The 21,143-nt window shown below is 37.5% G+C and overlaps 2 protein-coding genes across 8 annotated transcripts in view; one reads left to right on the top strand and one right to left on the bottom strand.

Annotated features, from left to right (window-relative positions):
- The window catches only part of cd99l2 (CD99 molecule-like 2), a 13,749-nt gene extending 9,827 nt beyond the window's left edge, over window positions 1-3,922 (top strand). For all 5 annotated transcript variants that reach the window (XM_052109400.1, XM_052108604.1, XM_052107815.1 and 2 more), the window contains one exon: window positions 815-3,922. In XM_052109400.1, the coding sequence (XP_051965360.1) occupies window positions 815-876 (62 nt within the window). In that variant the 3' untranslated portion in view covers window positions 877-3,922. The remainder of the gene's footprint in view (window positions 1-814) is intronic.
- On the bottom strand, window positions 1,665-21,143 carry mtmr1a (myotubularin related protein 1a). Of its 3 annotated transcripts, XM_052099901.1 has the most exons (17): window positions 20,839-21,143; window positions 20,144-20,249; window positions 19,809-19,832; window positions 18,320-18,343; window positions 17,509-17,587; window positions 17,312-17,406; window positions 14,229-14,336; window positions 12,922-13,023; window positions 12,698-12,781; window positions 12,432-12,581; window positions 11,589-11,777; window positions 9,407-9,592; window positions 8,285-8,491; window positions 6,948-7,040; window positions 6,625-6,738; window positions 6,038-6,214; window positions 1,665-5,354 (listed from the first exon to the last, which is right to left on the bottom strand). In XM_052099901.1, the coding sequence occupies exons 1-17, from the start codon at window positions 21,135-21,137 to the stop codon at window positions 5,187-5,189; spliced, it is 2,205 nt and encodes a 734-aa protein (XP_051955861.1). In that variant the 5' UTR covers window positions 21,138-21,143; the 3' UTR covers window positions 1,665-5,186. The 3 variants fall into 3 exon arrangements, with proteins under 3 accessions (XP_051955861.1, XP_051956659.1, XP_051957382.1); XM_052100699.1 differs by lacking the exon at window positions 19,809-19,832; XM_052101422.1 differs by lacking the exons at window positions 18,320-18,343; window positions 19,809-19,832 and adding an exon at window positions 17,870-17,938.

Genomic DNA, 21,143 nt, shown 5'->3' with positions numbered 1-21,143 from the left:
ACAATTATTTTAAGAATATATCATTATATTATTTACAATACACATATTTTAATTATATTTTAGGGGGGGACAACCCTCAGATGGACAACCCTCAGATCCCCCCCCGCGCGATTTCCACCTATGACAGGGAGAGACTATAACAGTCTGGTAGTTTAATTTTGGAATACAATTATTTTAATAACATTAACCTTCCCAATCATCTATAAATGTAATGAAGCCCACCTGCCCACATCGCTCGAAAACCTTTTTATTAAGGATAAAAATGAACTCTGTCTAAATCAGACAAATTAGCTGGGAATAAAATGCCCAAATACTTAATGCCCTGTTTGGGCCACTGGAAGGCCTCTGGATGAAAAGCCATTACTGGGCAGTACACTGTCAGAGCCAAAGCTTCGGATTTAGACCAATTCACTCTGTATCCTGAGAATTAAGAGAAGGAATTAATAATTCTGTGGAGGCAAGGCATAGATCTAGTGGCGTCGGAGATGGATAATAAAATGTCATCTGCGTAAAGCAAAAGCTTATACCACCCCTGGAAAATCTTCCTCCTTTCTTATCATGGCTGCTAATGGTTTCTGGGCAAGACTGAACAATAATGGGGAAAGAGGGTAACCCTGCCGGGTGCCCCTATACAGAGTAAAATAATCTTAAATTAATAATTTTTTTCTTTACCGCCGACACAATTAGATTTGAGTGAATTGCCCTGTTAATTTGGTCCTTAAGTGATCATTTTATGTTTTTATGGCTTGATTACTTCTTTCCATATAGAATGAGAAGCTTTGAATGATAATCTTATAATGTTATTTTCATCCAGTTCAGCAAACTCTTCTCCAGCCCCCAAATGCTGAGCCACCGACAGAGGAAAATGCTGTGTAACTTCATAATCATCCAGGCTGAAGAGGGTGCAGTGCTAAATCTTTCATCTCCCATTCAAATACCACTATATATCCCCTCACATCTGAAGCACATCACCTTTTTTTTTTTTGAAGCACCAATGTCACTATTTAAATCAAGCTTAAACTTTGTGTTTTTTTTTCCCCAACTATTCATGTGCAGCAATGCTACTAGGCCTGTTTGCAATAAAATTGCTATGAAATGGAAAACACTTAAAAATGTATTTTAGCATGGTCTAAAGAGTCTAAAGGTCTCAAATAAAGAGATTTGAGAAATCACACACAATTCTTTTTATAGAATTAGTATGGGACCCCATACTATCAGTCCCACACTATACTACGCTAAAGTCTTTTTGTTTACTTACTAAAAATATTGTGTCAAATTAGCTAGTCATTCCTATTATGCACAAATGCATATTTGTTCCTGAACACTCAGATTATTGGTTAATCCAATGTTTACAGAAACAGCTGATTGGATAATCAGAGAAATATGCTTTTATGGGTCAAGACTGTTGTTACCAAGAAAGGCTTAACAAATTGGTTGCTTGTGGAATACATGTCATTTGCAATTGAAATGCTTGTAATTTCTGAAGGATTTGTCCTCTGTTTTATGTTCACACTTTTAACATTTTGGAAGGTTTTTTTTTGTTGTAATGTTACATGATCTGTATATATTTGCCTTGCTTTCACAGAGAAATGTGAAAAGATTGTTACACATATATGCAGGTTTTTGTGTCTTGGCAAACTTTTTACTGGAGTTACTTTTTGACAGAGAGAGAGAGAGAGAGAGAGAGAAAATGCGACTGGAGTCCAAAACTAACCAACGGCTGCTTACCGTCTAATTTGCTATATAAATGAAACAATGATTCAAATGAAGTATAACTGTGAAGGTGTGGTTTTGTTGATGAAGAAATCGTGTTGACTGTTTTTGTGTGTATTAGCTGGATGTCAGTGATTGAAAATCCTTCTTTTAAGGGATAGGTGGATTTAGTGTGATAAGAAGGCCTAGAAACATTAGCGTGAAGTAAGTCACGGGTGGAAATAAATCAAGTTGTGTTTTCATGTTAGCACAATAATTAAGCAGTGTAGTAACTCTTGTATATCTGACTGATTGCCTTTTTGGGATTTTAAGGGATTGACGTGCTTGTATATTGTGTACCGCTCCGAAGTTTGAACTGAAACCGTCGTATCAGTGTATCCCTATTTACACTTGTAGCAGAAAATGTACATAAATGTTTGTGCCCCCCCCCCCCCTTGAATTACACGGCGTAGTAATTGTCCTAGTCTAGTGTTTGTATTGTTTGTAGCATGTTTGTGCTTTAGCTTTCAATACTTTTTAGAGCCCTTGTAGACCTGTTGCACCCTGTTTAGTTTTGCTATTGCCTTAACGAATCCCTGGCTGCATTCCCACTTGTCTGTTATGGATGATTTGTCCGCTCCACTTGCCTTCATGCAAGGGTACGGCCTTTGAGCAAGACCAGGCCCTTTATTTCTTCTGATTTGGAAGGTCACCATCTAGAATTGTCAAGAGAATAAGCAAGTAGAGTTTAGCAGCTCAGTCCTTGCCATTTTATCCCCCACTTGATGCTCCAGACTTTCCTGTAGCTGTTGTTTTTCACTGTGAATTCAGGTGCACCTTTATTACCCCCCAGCCCTTGCCAATGGTGCTTTCCTTCCGATGCCTTACCACGCTAACATTAGGGAAGACACGCTACCCTACTAACCTACAAAAGGAAACACTTACACTCGCATCCGTTGAAGGGCTCATTTAAATGTGTGCAAACTAGATGGAACAATCAGTTTCATTTTAACACAGGACAACAGTTTGAACAGATCCAAAATATTGTTCTCTCACATACCCAAAATTAACTATAGTTACAGAAGTAGATGATACTAATGTCTGAAACATAATGGCACAATATTTGAATGTTGGCCACCTCTACACATGACAATGTGTCCTAACAAGGCTTTTGTACCTCATCTATGGTGAAAACGAACAGAATGTTAGCTGAATGTAACTCTTTTTTACTCTTATGATTTTGTTTGATAGGCTACAAGAACAATGTAGCTTTATTGGTGCTACACTTGTCAGAAATTAGAACACCAAATATGAAACATGTAGGTGATGGTTTTGCCTTTTTGCGTGTTCTTCAGCTTTGGTGTTGATCAAGTGATCCATTGGGAAAAGCAATGAATGTGTAAATCAGACTTCACCATTAGAGAAGTAAAAGATACAAAGGTTTTTGTAAAGACAAATGTGTAAATTCACAAGTGTATTGAGCATTTTTAACAACTCCTATCACTTATTTGTTTTGAAAAAACAAACAAAAAAACATTTATTAGAACTGCTTCCAAATATGTTGCTTAGATGCATGATCTGACTGTTAAAACCTCCCTGATTCTTTCCATTGACCATATTAGTAGTATACCAGCAGTTCATATAGTGGAGGTTGTATTTGTAAGGATCTTCAGGCTCTCTGGAATTGTTCGGCCAGTAGTTGCAATTTTGTCAAAACAAGGGTGTACACGCAGAGCTGTACATACATGCATGTTTTGGATTTTAGCTGTAGATATTAAAGGTTTTTCTTGTGTACTGGGTTTATTTATGAACTTGTGAAATGTGTTATTGGGCGATACATTTTTGGAAGTGTTTTGGATTTGCACTGCCAGTTTAGTTCATGTATCATGTTACTGCCACATATGAGATTGTAATGCTGTCATTGTTGTAGTTACAATCTTAGGTCTGCCGTTTATTGCATAAATATAAATTTGGCTTTAACTGTACCTCAAAGAGATATTGACCCTCTGCGTAAAATCTCACTGCTTTCTTTAGTGCCTGCGCACTCAAATACAGAATGTAACGAAGACACACAATCACATGTTTAATCTGGCAGTCCTTTTCTACATGTTAAATTTATCATTTCTAAATGTATTCAAATGTGTTCTCAAATTTCACTTTGTAACTTACTGGCTATACCTGGCAGTAACAGATCACCATAAAGAAACCCAATAATAAACAGTGAATCTAGTCTTTGATTAATTTATTTCTCTTCAAGTATGTCAGTCTGACATAGAATTTTTGTGTATATTGAAAAATAAAAAGGGGTAACAAAAAACATCAAGGAGGAAAACAAGACATTTTTTAAAGGTGCGTTTTAAAGATTACGAGTAAACAGGTTTTTGAAACAATAATTGGCATATTCTTCAGGTGCAGACCCTGAGCTGTTCCACTGATCTGAATTGTTCCCCACACTATATAATTACATAACAATAAGGGGAGGTACAAATGTTGGCAACCTTTAAATGAAGATAAAGGCTTCTATTGAAGAGAACATAATATATAATATGGGAAACAAAACTGTGAAACTTTCAATTAATACTGTATATTATCAATAATATATATATATATATATATATATATATATATATATATATATACACACTGTATATACTTTACCAATTTTATATAATATAATCATCTGATGGTCCCTATTTTACGTTCAGCGGTGTAAACATACATTTCAGTAGTACAGGGTAAAGTGTGTATGTAAACATTACCTACACTACAGGCTGCACTCACTGGTATTTTATGCACGTGATTCTACTTTCCCACTAACAAGTGCTTGTGAGAGGAAAATAAAATATGTGGTTCCAAAACGGCAGTATCACAACTTTTCTCCGCCTTCAACACTATCAAGAACCCATTCTCCATATAACTAATGTAAAACAACTATCCTACCAACCTAAAAGGCCTGACACATAATCCAAGTTCAACAAGAAATGTTTTGTACAATTTATTAAAGAGCTAAAACCGAGGTGAAATTTGACTAGGTTGTACTGTTATTGGCACAGAGGCAGGCTATGCTGAGGAAAAATAGAAACTATTAAACAGTAAAACAATAGCAAAAGGACACATTTGTTGGGGACTATAAATGTGTTTTAAAAAAGACAATTACTTCAGCAACATACCAATAAATTATTTAAATTTGAGCATATTTACAAGTCAAACATTGGAAATTAAACATGTAAGTTAAAATACTTGGCTATTTTTCACAACCTGTATTATTGAATCTACGATCAAAAGCTTTTCAATTCATTTTGGGTGTTCATGCAGTGAATTCAAGCTTTCTCCTGAGTGTGTAGTAAACGCTGGGCCTCTGTACATTCAAACCCAAAGCATTTTCCAGTGAGTATAAATGACAAACAGATAAGTTTAATGTAACCAACAGATTATTTCTACACAACCTGTTGTGGATGACTTCTCTCATCTGTGACTGAGTTTCCGCATGCTTTTTAAACACTGGTGTGTAGGGGTGTACTACCATGTGAGGGAGAGTATGCGTGCTCTGAAGAAGAGGAGATAGAGCGCGATGAAGATACTTCTTTCTGTAACTCCTCTACCTTCCTTTGAAGCTCCGCTCGCAAATACAGCAGCTCCTTCAGGTTCTGGTGAACAGGCATCTATAAAAAAGTCAACACACATTTCAGTTTCCCTCTGAGACATGTCAACAGCTGGGTTTCAATCTACATACTTCTATAAACATTTTGGGATATCGCATAAAATAAGCTGGACAGAAACACCAAGATGTGAATAAAATCTCCAAAATGTGCATAACAAAACATATATGCTTGCTTGAGGTGGATACATTTTTTATTCAATAATAAGAAATGCACATCACATTTCATTTCATAGGAATACAGGAAGTGACCGTTCATAACTGGACTAACCAGCGGACCAATCATTGAATCTGAAATGTTGCTTTGGTCATCCTGAAATAACAGTGTCCTGAAAATCCAAAGCCTGCAAAGAGTTTGCAGAGCTAATATGTCCAATACAAACTGTGATGAAGAGCTGAAGTGATTATTTTGTTCTTTTGAACACATGGGATGGAAATGCCGTGTTATTCGCACGTTGTTTTTGCAATGTCATGTTTTTTAATTCTAAACTTGCATGGAAACATAGCTATTGTGTAAAAGCTCAGTCACAGGTTTAACTAGATGCCACATCATCATGTTGATTGTTTACATGCTTGATTGACATGTTAATGTCAAAAACCACATAGAAATGTTGGTTTAGTGACAATATAGATGCTGTTCCTGTTAACTCAACTAATATTTGCTAATGTGTTGACAACATGTTGCACCTGTGGTCTCATACGGGGGTTCCAGCGTACGTAGTATCCAACCCACAGCTCTAAATGCCTGATACTGGCCAGGGGGTACAGCACATGGTTTTCATAGTCCACATAGAAGGGATTGGTGAAGTCCTCAGGCTGGCTATTGATGTAGGACCACAAAGACACTGTCTTACTGTTCACTTCCTAAAGGAAGGAAGGAAGGGAAGAAAGAATGAGAATTTAATTGTAACACTACAGCAAGGTTCCATTTGTTAACATTAGTTAATGCATTAAGTATCGTGAGCAAACAATTAACAATATATTTTTTTACAGCATTTATTATTCTTGTTAGTTTATAAAAATGGAAATGTTTATAGATAGATCTTGTTAGTTCATAGTGCATTAACTATTGTTACAAATACAACTTTTGATTTTGACATACTAATTCATTTTTAAATTCACTAAGATGAATAAATGCTTAATAAGTATTGTTCATTGTTAGTTCATGTTACCTAATGTTAATAAATGGAACTTTATTGTAAAGTATTATAATTGAATTAATAAAACTCTCTGGGGTTTTTGTCCTCCCCTCAGAATGAAACAATAGTGCATGCCTTTTCTACTCTCTCCTGTTCACTGTTGTAAAGGAATGTTCCAAACAGGCAGCTGTAGAGGTGGTCCAGGATGGTGATGAGGAAGAGCTCATTAAATTCAAAGGCAGTAGGGAACTGAGAAGACAATAAAAAGCCACAGTGAGACACCCAATAGTTCACCATTACAATGTTAATTTGTGTAAGAATTAGGTGAACTGATAAATAACACATGCAACTTAACTGAGAACACTGAATGATGTCATAAATATAATATCGGATGAGTAAGTAGACATTATGATAATAAGTGTACTGCTAAGATAACTTCAGATTCACTGACAGCTCACCTGTCTCATTATTTGCCAAACACAGTCAATAAACTGCACAAATAGAGGGGAGCGCTCAGAGTTCGCATGATTTTCGTCTCCATGACCAACACGCTGTGAAAGAGAAAGACGGGAGTTACTAAATATATACGTACTCTAATATTTCTGCATAATTAAGGACCAAAGATTCTCTGACATGAAGTCTTTTCTCAGGTCACTAAACTGTTTGCCAGTGGATGAACACAGACTTGGGTTGGACATTATAAGCAAAAAAAAAAAAAAAAAAAAAAAATATATATATATATATATATATATATCACAATATATTGTTTTTAACAGAGTAAAACCCCTGAAACTAACTACTGAAAAAAATGATGTACTGTCATTTTGTCTTAAAACAATGTCTTAAATACAGCTACATACTTCAGTATATATCACACATTTAAATTTAGATTTTTCTTTTCAATTGCCATGTACACTGAAACAAATGTCAAACAATGTCAAATGCAATAATAAATACATATGAAAACAATACCTTAACAATTTTATCTTCTCAGCATTGTTTTATCACTATTTTTAGTTGAACATAATAAGCATTTGGCTTGATTCTGAAGTAAAACTCACTATTATAAAATGTATGGCCCAATTTCACATTTTAAATGCCTTCCATGGCATACTTGTGCATTTGTACCTAGACATTGCTAGGTACAAATGCACTGTTATTCCAGATATTATTTAATAATTCCTCAATTCGACTGCTTCTCTCTCAATGGTTGTAGGCGACACAATAAGGGGAATCAATTCAACACGCAGAAATAGGGTAAGCGGTTCTATATCTGTTTTGCACTACAGTGTCCGAAACAACACTGTATTTTACCATCAGTATTGGATATTCAAAGATATTAATCATTTTTTTCCGTTTTTAACAGTATTTTAACCAGTACTCTGCCCATTTTTAACACAGACACAGTTTTAATGTCTGAGCCGAGCCCTGCACCTGGCTGAACCTTTTTTTTTTTTAATATGCAAACTATACACAAGTTCCCATTCTCTATCACAAAAGATGCGTCCAAAACCGCACACTTATGCACTATTCTACACCATTTTGTAGTGCGAGTAGTATCTAAACACTGAAAATGCAGCAAAAGAAGTGTACTATTGCATGTGTTTGAAACGTAATTTCCATCAGCTGTTAAATGGCAAACGCTTCAATGCAATAAAAAAAGCTACGTGTTTCATTTGGAACAATACTACACTTTGAAAAATCATACACTACATGGCTGAGTGCATAGTGTATTTTGTAAGCGCATAGTGTATAGTGTGTTGTTCGGGATACAGCTATAGTCTTTGTTCCTAACCGCAGCAAACTTGTGTCCGAAGCTGATCCATTCCTTCTCCAGCAGCACCTGGAAGCCCCTGAGAGTTCTGTAGTAGGAGTCCAGCATCAGCATGGATAGAGAGGTGAGCTGAGCTGTGCGGTCCCAGCCGTCACTGCAGTGCACCACCACTGAGCTCTTACTGGACTCCACCTTATCTGCAATCCGTACTGCACCCGCTAGCAAAAGCTACAGACAGACAGACAGACACAGAGAGAGAGAGGGAGAGAGAGAGAGAGAGAGAGAGAGAGAGAGAGAGAGAGAGAGAGAGAGAGAGAGAGAGAGAGAGAGAGAGAGAGAGAGAGAGAGAGACATGGTTCTTTTAAAAACATGTAATCTTCTTACATTCTGAATTAATTAAATGAATGAGTAGAGCCATAGCCACATCACTTTAGAACAGCTGCTGGGGTCAAAGGTCACCCTGTAAAGACTAAACTGTTTCACATTCAATTCCAAATGGTTCCTAACACAGAGGCTGTATTTCAAAGACATTGGGACTTCATTACTACTTCAAACTGCATCAATATTTCTCTTTCAATAAATAACAAAGGGAAAGCAGTCAGCAAAATATTTGGCACTGCTGTCTACAATGGGTTGTGGACCACCAGTAGAGGAGGCATACTGTATGTTGTTATTAGAAACATTAACATGTGCTAAAAGTAACTGTCCCATTAATAAATAATGAGTATAGATTCATGATAGTATATATGGGAAAGACAAGATCATAATATGCAATTTAATAGAAAAAGTCAGAGTGATAACAAGGCAAATTTTAACAGTGGTAAGGGACAATTGCAATACATACACAGTTCATATTATTTGCCCACTTTATCTCAAATAAGATCATATATCAAATTAATAAAAACATTTCTTTATATGTATTAATATTACTGACTAGTTTACACTTATATGGTACTAATTTGTTGAGCTGTTAGGGATAATGTGTGTTTAAAGTGTTGTGTCGTCATTTGATTAATCTGCTTGGTCATCAGTCTTTCACTAAATCATACATTCATGTAGAAATTGAGTGTTTACTTAGAGGTGACTGTGAGGACAGAAATGCCTAAAGATGATTCATAGGACTTAAAATGATGTGTTGTTTACCCTGATGTACTCCAGCCAGTGAGTGGCATCTATGCCTGAATGCCAGTGGTGTTCATCAATGGTGGGGTAAACCACCTCCTTCAGCTTACGCAGAGACTCTCTCATAACATGAATGTTTGGTATCTCCAGGAAATTCAGCTCCATGTTGGGGTAGAAATTCTCATTCTCATAACCTCCATCTTTAGCCTGAAGAGTGAAACAGCAGAAGATTAAATGTAAAGATTCATGGCTTTTACATCCTGACTTAATACACTTCTTTCAGAGGATAGTTGACAGCTCAAAGATCTACATCAGTGCAGGTGGCTACTCAATAATTCAAAACTACTTTTGAAGAAAGCTATGGAACTGCACGTGTGTGTGTGTGTGGGCGGGTTTGGGTGGTTTACAAGGACATTGTAACATAGGTTACAAACTGGTAATCTCAAGGATATTATGCTATAAATGTGGTTCATGAGGATATTTCTAGTGACCCATAATTCAAATCACTTAAACATACTAAATGATGTTTTTTAAAAATGTAAAAGTTTTGGGAGGGTTACGTTTAGGGGATAGAATCTATAGTTCAGTATAAAAATCATTATGTCTATGGAGAGTACTCATAAGGACAGCTGCACCAACATGTGTGTGTGTGTGTGTGTGTGTGTGTGTGACAGATAGAGAGAGGAAAAAGCAAGGAGATAGTGTGGGGTTTAAAAGTCTAAGTACACATTGCAATTATGGGATTCTGGCAAAAAAAACAAGAACAACAAACTTTTGGGATTTTGACAAAATTGAATGAAAGAAATGTAGAATAAATAAATATATGTATTTAAATCCCTGCACTATTTCTAGGTCACTAATGAAAAAAGCTATTTTGTGACATTGATCACATTAATTCCTTTGTTAAAGGGACAATTAAAATTAAAATAAAAATTATCATCATTTACTTACCCTTATGCCATCCCAGATATGTATGACTTTCTTTCTTCTGCAGAACAAAAATGAAGATTTTTAGTAGAATATCTCTGCTCTGTAGGTCCTCATAACGCAAGTGAATGGTGACCAGAACTGTGAAGCTCAAAAATCCACATAAATTGCTCAGTTTCCATCTCATGGCCTTATATGTCGAGCAGACTCCTGAAGAGCTTGTCTAGGAATTTCACCATATCTCTGCCTTCTTCATGCTCAGGAATTCCAACAATCCGTATGTTGTTCCTTTGGCTCCTATTTTAGAAATCTTCCAGTTTGCCCAAAATGCCTTCCAGGTCTTTTTTGGTCACGAGCGGATTAGCGAATAATTCCCTTTCCGATGACTCCAGATAATCGATCCATTTCTTAACATCTGCCACTCTTGAAACCAACAAGAATTTTGTTTCCATCGCCATAATCGATCGACGTATTACAGCGAGATCCTCCAAGTCAGCAATAACTTTCGTCAGCATCACAAACATGTTGGACAATTGACGCTAAATTTCCCCAGCAACGTCATCCAAATCGAGTTCCCGGTCTGCAGGCCCATCAGAGGCTTCAGCATGAGGACGCAAGTGTCTTTTAATGTCTCCAGAGCCTGAAGATTTTGACTTCTTTGCCTCAAAGAGCAAATGTGTAACTGGGTGTATTGAATTTCACCGGATTATAACATGAAAATAATTTAAAAACTAGCAAAGTGCACAGAGCTCACAGTTTACACATCTGCTCCTCACATGGCATCAATTTGCACTCTTGTGCATATCGCCATTTACTGAGCACTATAATTTATAGTTAAAAACGACTTAAATAATTATCTGTTTCACATCCACACCAATCATATCGCTTCTGAAGACATTCATTTAACCACTGGAGTTTTTTTGATTACTTTTATGCTGATTTATGTGCTTTTTGGAGCTTCAAATTTCTGGCCACCATTTACTTGCATTGTATGGACCTACAGAGCTGAAACATTCTTCTAAAAATCTTCATTTGTGTTCTGGAGAAGAAAACAAGGCATACACATATGGGATGGCATGAGGGTGAGTAAATGATGAGATCCTTTTAATTTTGGGGTGAACTGTCCCTTTAACAAAAGAGGGACACACCAAATGCTCAGATATTCAGAAATTTCTTTAAATTATTCAATTCTACAAACAATATTGCAATGAAACGACCCATTTTGCTATATTCCAACATCTTTGTCAATTGAAGTTGGAAATCTTCCCTTAATTACCTTGTGATTATGAGCCACAGTATTCTGCCGAGCATCAAATATAGTGAGTTTATGGGACTGTGCATTGGCATCCATAATGGTCTGTAGGTAGTGCTCATCTTCCTTACACCGGCGGTCTGTTGGGCCCACCATCGGCTGACTACAGCGCACTATAGTGGCCTGGGTTTCTGGGTGGATCCATGAAAGGACCTGAGAGAGAAGAAAAGATGCAGGAGTCCAGGTATGCATGTATTTTACCATCAATACTGGATATTCAAAGATATGAAAAATATTGTAGTAGGCAATTGTTGACAAAATAAATGAATAATTACACTCTCACATTTACACTGAGCTGGATCCAGCTTTGCTGATTCAACCACATATTGAAATATCACGATTCTTTTTCTCATGAAATTGCACTGGTTTTTGTAACAATATTTTTTGTGTGTGCATTCACATCATTTTTACAGTTCAATTAAAAAAAGCAAACTCTGAAACTGGCATTTCTCAGTGTGTTCAGAGCTGCATCTATGAGATACCACACTGATCAAAAGTAAAGCGAACCTCGCGAGAATGATTGAAACAGACTGACTGTGCACATTCACTCTCTCTCGTGTGGATGCTCTCTGGTTTGGTCTTGTGCATTTGGGGCAGATTCAATCGCGATCCAATTATAATATCGCGATGCATAGTAACGCATTGAATCGAGAAACAAGTATTGCTACGTGACTCGTATCGTGAGGTTGTTAGTGATGCCAAACCATAGAGCAGAAGGTGGCCTTCGCATATTCAAATATTAGTTGGAAAAACATGATTTGTAAGGTAAATTTATCTGTTGGCACAAACACACACATTCTCACCTACCGGTATGCGGTGTTTAGCTCTGAAAGAGGCCGCTCGTTTGATCTCGTCATCTTCAATACTTTTTGGGGTGACAAACAAAGCAGGATAGGTGTCACACACTTCATAATTAATGTTACTCTTATTGATGGTCCAGCTCTCATTTGGCAAACCCTGCAGAGATAAACAGAAAGTGAGAGAATATGAGAAAAGGACATAAAATGAAGCAGAATTATGCTGATTTGATGATGTCAGGCAGATAACTCCACTGTATTTCAGCGATGTCTCACCATTCTCTTGTACTCTGCCACTGGATCATAAACCTTCCATCCATCCTCTGGAAACTTTTCTTTGTATTGGAAGGCAAAGAGTGGCTTGGAGAGATAAAGAAACAAATTGATTTGCAGGGCCATGAACCAACTGCACCATAGGAATCAGGAATGACTGACAGGTCCAGTGGCCAATCACAATGACTGGAGGATTCTGAGGATTTCTAAATAACAAACTGACATACCAGGTCATTGGACAGGGGGAAGGCATGCTTGGTCAGCGTCTCCAAAATCTCCAGCTTACTCTGCTCTTCCTTTTTATGGGCAAACCTGGTACTTCTCATATCCTAATGGGACAGATAAAGATTCATTGGCATGCAGTTTATGTTACAATTGTAGATTATGTTACAATCAATGACATGTCTTATCAACTGTCTGCTCCAACTCATATAGACAATTCTGCTGCTTTTGAAGCTGAAATCAGAGAAAGTTTGTCAGACCTTTTTCCTTAACAATAGTATGTCAGTAAAAGCAAATAGATTTATGAAATAGAGTATAATACGAACAAGGGCTCTCTAAAAGATATGTTTAAAGAGATAGTTCACCCAACAATGAATATTCTCTCATTATTTACTCATCCTCTTGCCATCCCAGATGTGTATGACTTTCTTTATTCTGCAGAATACATAGAAGATTTGTAGAAGAATATCTCAGCTCTGTTAGTTCATTCAATGCAAGTGGATGGTGACCAGAACTTTAAAGGCCCAAAAAGCATGTTATGGCAACATAAAAGTAATCCAGTGGTTTAATCAATATCTTCAGAAGCGATACGACATGTGTGGGTGAGAAACAGATCAATATTTAAGTCCTTTTTTACTATCAATCTCCATCTGTCCAGCCTCAACTAGTAGGTGGTGATATACACGAAGAATGTGAAAGTGAAAGAGGAGATTAATAGTTAAAAAAGACTTAAATATTGGTCTGTTTCTGAAGACATGGGATAAACCAGTGGAATCGTATGCATTACTTTTATGCTGCCTTGATGTGCTTTTTGAACCTCCAGAGCTCTGGTCACCATTTACTTCCATTAAATGGATCAACAGAGCTGAAACATTCTTCTAAACAGTTTGTTTGCGTTCAAGAGAAAAATAAAGTAATTTACATCTGGGATGACATGAGGTGAGTAAATGATGAGAGAGTTTTAATATTTTAGGCAAACCATCCCTTTAATGCAATGCCAATAAACATCAAAAGAAAACAGGACCACATCGCCAGCATGCTAGTGGCATCCATGCTATTGATGTAGGCTTCATACTATATGACACAAAGCATCAATTTCTGTCAGGGTGTGACAACTTTTGCTCTTCACAATGCAGTGTGACAAAGCAAGTCAAATATAAAAATGCACTTGAATATGAAGCAGCTAGGACAGCAATTATCACTGTAGACAATCTCTGTGATTAATCATACAATTATACTGAACTATTTTTTTGTGGGTAAATGGAATTTATTGCATTGGTGGACCAGAATGTTGGAGGGTGATGTATCTGACCTTACAGATGATTTCCATGCCATTAGTATTCTCTCCATGGCTCTGTACACTGATAGTCTCTAGCCTGCTGATGGCACCAAGGTTCACATCCAACACAAAAGGAGCATCCTGCAGACAGATGGATGAAATACACTGGTGGCTAAAAGTTTGGAATAATGTACAGATTTGGCTCTTATGGAAAGAAATTGATTCTTTTATTCACCAAAGTGGCATTCAAATGATCACAATGTGTAATCAGGACATTAATAACATGAAAAATTACAATTATAATGTGAAAAAAATGGTCAGAACTTCTTAAACTACTTCAAAGAAAATCCTCCATGTGCAGCAATGACAACTTTGCAGATCCTTGACATTCTAGCTGATCCCACAAAAGCTCAATGGGGTTAAGATCCATAACACCAATTATCTGTTGTCCAATGTCTGTGATTCTTTGCCCCACACTAAACATTTCTTTCTGTATTTCTATTTCAAAAGTGGCTTTTTTCTTTACAATTCTTCCAATAAGGCCTGCACCCCTGATTCTTCTCTTTACTGTTGTACATGAAACTGGTGTTGAGCGGGTAGAATTCAATGAAGCTGTCAGCTGAGGACATGTGAGGCATCTATTTCTCAAACTAGAGTCTCTGATGTACTTATCCTCTTGTTTAGTTGTACATCTGGTGCTGTTTTTTTTACATCAGTAATGTACAGTTATGTACAATTAAAGTACTAATTTCCTTCTGAAACTTTTGGCCGCAAGTGTAAGACTATCAATCATCAACTTCAACTACAAATAGAATTGACTGGTTAAGTAAAACCAAATCTGTCATTGTGTGTACATACAGTGGCCCCAAAATGTACTGGGATGCCTAAGCCTCATTGGATTAAATAACAAAATATCAAAACAAGTGGCATCTGCAAACAAATAAGGCTATAACTTTTCTCAGAGCTAACTTCACTTTTCTGAGCCATTTTTGCAATTACTTTTAACCAACTGGTCCCAAGGTCATTTAGTGGATGTATGTAGTCAGCTTCTCTCAAGTTCACACAGGTGTCCTATTCCAATACACAATTCGTTTATCTGGTGATTACTGTACAGTGCATTGTAATCTTTGCAAATCTTTATAAAATAAAAAATGAAAAAAAAAAAATCACATGTATATAAGTATTCACAGCCGTTGCTCAATACTTTGTTGAAGCACCTTTGGCACCAATTACAGCCTCAAGTCTTTTTGTGTATGATGCTACAAGCTTGGCACACCTATTTTTGGGCAGTTTCTCCCATTCTTCTTAGCAGGACCTCTCAAGCTCCATCAGGTTGGATGGGGAGCGTCGGTGCACAGCCATTTTTAGATCTCTCCAGAGATGTTCAATCGGGTTCAAGTCTGGGCTCTGGCTGGGCTACTCAAGGACAATCACAGAAGTTGTCCCGTAGCCTCTCCTTTGTTATCATGGCTGTGTGCTTAGGATCGTTGTCCTGTTAGAAGATGAACCTTCACCCCAGTCTGAGGTCCAGAGCACTCTGGAGCAGGTTTTCATCAAGGATGTCTCTGTACATTGCTGCATTCATCTTTCCCTCGATCCTGACTAGTCTCTTAGTTCCTGCTGCTGAAAAACATCCCCACAGCATGATGATGCCACCACCATGCTTCACTGTAGGGATGGTATTGGCCAGTGATGAGCGGTGCCTGGTTTCATCCAGACATGACGCTTGCCATTCAGGCCAAAGAGATCAATATTTGTTTAATCAGAAAATATCATTTTGTTTCTCAACATCTGAGAGTCCTTCAGGTGCCTTGTGGGTGAGAAACAGATCAATATTTAAGTCCTTTTTTACTCCAGGTGGGCTGTCATGTGCCTTTTACTGAGGAGTGGCTTCTGTCTGGCCACTCTACCATACAGGCCTGATTGGTGGAGTGCTGCAGAGATGTTTGTTCTTCTGAGAGATTCTCCTCTCTCCACAGAGAAACGCTGGAGCTCTGTCAGAGTGACCGTCTGGTTCTTGGTCACCTCCCTGACTAATGTCCTTCTCTCCCGATCGCTCAGTTTGTCCGGGCGGCCAGCTCTAGGAAGAACTTCTTCCATTTACGGATGATGGAGGCCACTGTGCTCACTGGGACCTTCAGTGCTGCAGAAATGTTTCTGTACCCTTCCCCAGATCTGTGCCTCGATACAATCCTGTCTCAGAGGTCTACAGACAATTCCTTGGACTTCATGGCTTGGCTTGTGCTCTGACATGCACTGTTAACTGTGGGACCTTATATAGACAGGTGTGTGCCTTTCAAAATCATGTCCAATCAACTGAATTTACCACAGGTGGACTCCAATCAAGTTGTAGAAACATCTCAAGGATTATCAGTGGAAACAGGAGCTCAATTTTGAGTGTCATGGCAAAGGCTGTGAATACTTTTGTACATGGGATTTTTGTATTTGTAATAAATTTGCAAAGATTTAAAACAAACTTCTTTCACGTTGTCATTATGGGGTATTGTTTGAAGAATTTTGAGCAAAATAATGAATTTAATAACTTTTGGAATAAGACAGTAACCTAACAAAATGTGGAAAAAGTGAAGCACTGTGAATACTTTCCGGATGCACTGTATATAGGTTGTAAAAAGCCTAATTTTGGTAAATAGCCTACTTGGCTACAGAGCATTGTAACGGAGCCAAGTCTCTGTCATTTCAAAATAAGTGTTCCCGGTGTGTTTCAGGCTTGTTTATAATAAAAATTACCAAGTTATGCACAAAATCTTAATTTTTTCTGTTTTTTCTTGGAATTTTGGTTGAACAATAAACTTCATCTGGGATTTTCTTTCATTTTGGAATGTTGTATCATCCATGCCGATTTTAAAAACTATCGGCCGCTTAATCGGTTATCTGCCTTTTCCACCATCATAGTTATCGGTTTTGGCAAAATCCATGAACGGTCGACCGCTACTTGTAATATCTTTAAACACCACTTGGTTTGTTATTGTGTTATTGTGGCAGGGCGGAGGGCGGGCCCGGGTCGTGATTCCGCACACCCAGCCCCTAATCAGGCTAAAGATTCTAGAAAGGACTTGGAATAAAAAACAAGTTACTGCTCCAGTCGTGAGACACACCCTTTCAAGACTGACAAAGTAGAGTTTGCAGTCTGTGACTGTCAGAGTGCCGGTCACAGCTCCAGTGAAAGGACAGATATACATCACGTCTTTAACTGCGAAAATAGAGAAAACACAAACATCACCCAACTCCACCACACCACAGAATCAAGAAGCGTACAGCAGCACAGACGAGAGTCTGGAATGAACATACACACCAGTGGTTTTGATTGTCTCTCCTGGGACCAGTGGCACTACATCCATAGGCGCTTGCCTTTGCCTACCTCCAAATACTTGCTAAAGAAGAACAAAAGAACAAAACCTTTCAGAACTCACATTCCAGCCATTTTTGAAGACGCAAATATTTTGCTTGAATGAGTATAATAGTGAAGCTGAAATCATGATGTCTACTGTAATAAAAACCTTGTTTACAGCAAGATATTGAGGATTAACAAAGGGCTGGATAGCAGTAAAATGATTGTGAGAGTAAGTAGAAACAGAGAAGCAGAAGAGAAATCTGATGTTAGCAGCAATAAGATGAAAAGAGAAGAGGGAAGTGTTAAAGACAGATAAACTTGCCGGAGTATGAGACAGCAGCTCAGAGTCACTGTCACACTGATAACCGTGCTCTTCACCAGAATCCTGAAACTGAGTGCCGGCCACAGGAGAAACACAGAGACAAAAAGACAGAGGGAAGAGGGGACAGGAAATGATGCAGAAAAGAAAAGTTTAGATGTTTCTGCAGTTTATAAAGAGTTAAAGAAAAAAGATTGTAAAAAAAGAGAGAAAGAGAGAATGCAACAAAGACAGTAGTTGCAACTTTAGGTTTGATAGGTCACATCCTCACACAGAGACAGGAAGTATGATTTGTGGAGGCAGAGTACACACAACCTACACACAACATACAGTCGCTCAGCCAACACTATACAACAAGATCTGAGCTAATGGCTACCTATTAGTTCATAAAAGTGTTTTATGTTTCTGGTTTCTATACAGATCTAGCTCTCTTAGTCTCAGACTCAGCCTTACCCTCAAGTTAGGCCTCCTGGATACCTGCGATCACCGATAGACATCAGATAAAAAGAAGTTACAAACACACAAACACAGATTCATGAACATATCGGCACACACACTTAACACACATTATAGTTATATAACATTTTAAACAACTAAATTAAGAATAAACAACACACACAAAGATTCCTGGCAAAGGTATGATTTAAACAAACGGTTTAAATGAAATGTATTTAAATATACCTAAGTATATAACTAGTTCAAATGAATAGTAGATAGTAGAATAATTTACCAAACTGTATTGTTTAAATCTTGTTTAAAAATGAAGTTCATACTCTGTTAATTCTGATTAAATACTTCATATTAATTTTTAATTTATCATTTGCACACTATTAGCAACTCTTGAACTCAATTTGATGGAATTTGGCATACAACTGGAATGCATAAATGTTTTGGAGTGCCCAAAAAGACTGTACAAAACGTATTTTGACTCTCAGTATGCAAAATACCTGAAGTATCTATTGTCTCCTGGAAAATCAAACCAAAGCAGTGAACTCTGTAACTCAGAATTGTGGTTCCAAAGGTATAAAGTGTGAATTACTAACCCAGATTAAAGTATGAACAGTGTGAAACATGATATTTAAAGGGATAGTTCACTTAAAAATGCTCTCATAATTTATTCACCCTCATGCCATCCCAGATGTGTATGACTTTCTTTCTTCTGCAGAACACAAACAAAGATTTTTAGAAGAATATTTCAGATCTGTAGATCCATAAAATGTGAATTTGAATGGTGACCAAAACTTTGAAACTACAAAAAAAGCACATAAAGACAGCATAAATGTAATCCATACGGCAAAATATTATAATGTTAAATCCATATCTTCTGAAGCAACAAGATAGGTGTGAGTGAGAAACAGAGCAATATATTATATTTATTTACTATAAATTCTCCTCCCTGCCCAGTAGGTGATGAAATGCACAAAGAATGTGAATAGTCAAAAACAAAAGAAGAAAAATGTGTAAGTGAAAGTGAAAGTGAAAGTGGAGATTGATAGGAAAAAGGACATAACCATTGATCTGTTTCTCACACCTATCGTATCGCTTCTGAAGACATGGATTTAACCACTGAAGCCTTATGGATTACTTTTATGCTGCTTTTATATGCTTTTTGGAGCTTCAGTTCTGGTCACCATACACTTGCTTTAAAAGGAACTACAGAGCTGAGAAATTTTTCTACAAATCTGGGTTTGGGTTCTGCACTGGGACAGCATGATGGAGAGTAAATGATAAGAGAATTTTCATTTTTGGGCGAACTATCCCTTTAAGTGTTAAAAATTCCATTACTAAACAGCAAAGCCAACATTAAAGCAAACTGACATATTTGTTGTGCTATAAAATGTACAGCTCAAAGCAGCGTAGAAGAGCTGCGGTCTTGTTAGAGCAAACTGACATATAGACAATGCCTGCACACAAATAAACACACCACTGCTGCCACCCTTACCCTGAAATCAAGGGTCTTCCCAATCTGTCAATCAAAAACACAACACGTATCAAAACGGCCCACTCTAGCTTAACAAAACTAGGCCGGATCCATTCTGAACAGCATGTTTCAAACTTGGTTACCAATTTATTTGCATATAAGAAAGCAGTGGATAAACAAATGAATAATCAACTGATTAAAATGAAGATCGATGATGAAGATCGACAAATGAAGTCCACACAATATACTAGATCTTGTGTTCTACAAGGGGGGTTGTAGAAGTACCAAATTGTTACTTTCCATTTTTCCAGACAAAAGAAAAAGGATTATTGGTGAAATCGTCTTCATACTCTTACCATGCACTCACGGGTCATGGCTTCTGGAGGGACAGTGCCACAGATCTGGCTGGAGATAGTGGCTGCTATAAGCTGTTTACACCACTCCACATGAGATCCAGTGGGGCTGAGTAAGGGGAAAAACATAAATAACAGTAATAACACATGAATAACAGTCAAGCATGCGCTTCAGCCAACACATCTTTTAGGTAAGGAAATATAAAACTACTTTGATTTTATACACAGCGCATAATGTAGGCTCCATATAGTGGCTAAATGTAAATAAAAGCCTTGTTAAATTATTTTAGAGTACTGTGCAGTGCTGCTGACATCCTGTGGTCTGTCGGCCATAGATGACAGATGGCGATATGAGGTCAGCCAAATGTGTCACAAACAGTCTGATCTGTCATTGCTGAACAATGCAATATATTTTCTAATACTGCAATAATTGCAATAATTATTTAATGTTGTTGTTTATGCGCCCATAGTAGTGTCCTAAATCTGGGTAGCAGATTAAACAAAATGGTTTGGTTATCCGAGCAAAAATAAGCAGTGATGGCAAATATAATAGCAATGCTCGTGTAGCGCACATCTCATTTCACCGCCAGAACAGGCGCGTCTGCATCATCGCGAACATGCACAGATCGCTTTCTTAAATAAAAATAAATAAATCAACGCACAAACTCTAAAATTGTACACAAAATGAAGACATCTACCTGTCTAATGAATCCGCACTGTCTTGTCGAGACGCAGGGTGTCCTCCTCCGAGGGTTCGTGGTTTTCTGGGCAGCATAGGAGGCAACATCGGACTGCCCGTGCCAGGCGACTGCTGTTTCTCCATTTCCAACTCTCCCACGTTCAATTTTGTATGCAGTGAATGTATTAATTTCCTATCGTCCGAGAGCTTGATGTCTGTTTTTAGGAAGTCATCTCTATCTATGTGTATGTGTGCAGTATCTGTGGTCGTCGATCTCGTTCTGCTTCCTGTAGCGCTTCTGCTGCTGACAAATAGCATTTCTTC

This window comes from Xyrauchen texanus, chromosome 1 (genome assembly GCF_025860055.1).
Source record: "Xyrauchen texanus isolate HMW12.3.18 chromosome 1, RBS_HiC_50CHRs, whole genome shotgun sequence".
Lineage (NCBI taxonomy): Eukaryota > Metazoa > Chordata > Actinopteri > Cypriniformes > Catostomidae > Xyrauchen > Xyrauchen texanus.
This window is presented reverse-complemented; position numbering and strand designations above follow the sequence as displayed.

Excerpts from the sequence above, each read along its gene's own strand:
- mtmr1a (XM_052101422.1), bottom strand. The coding sequence starts at position 21,137 with ATGCTATTTGTCAGCAGCAGAAGCGCTACAGGAAGCAGAACGAGATCG. Across the intron at positions 14,337-17,311 it reads ACTTTGTCAGTCTTGAAAGG|GATGCTCCTTTTGTGTTGGA; the intron begins GTGTGTCTCACG and ends ATCTGTCTGCAG. Across the intron at positions 5,355-6,037 it reads ACCCCCGTATGAGACCACAG|ATGCCTGTTCACCAGAACCT; the intron begins GTGCAACATGTT and ends ACTTTTTTATAG.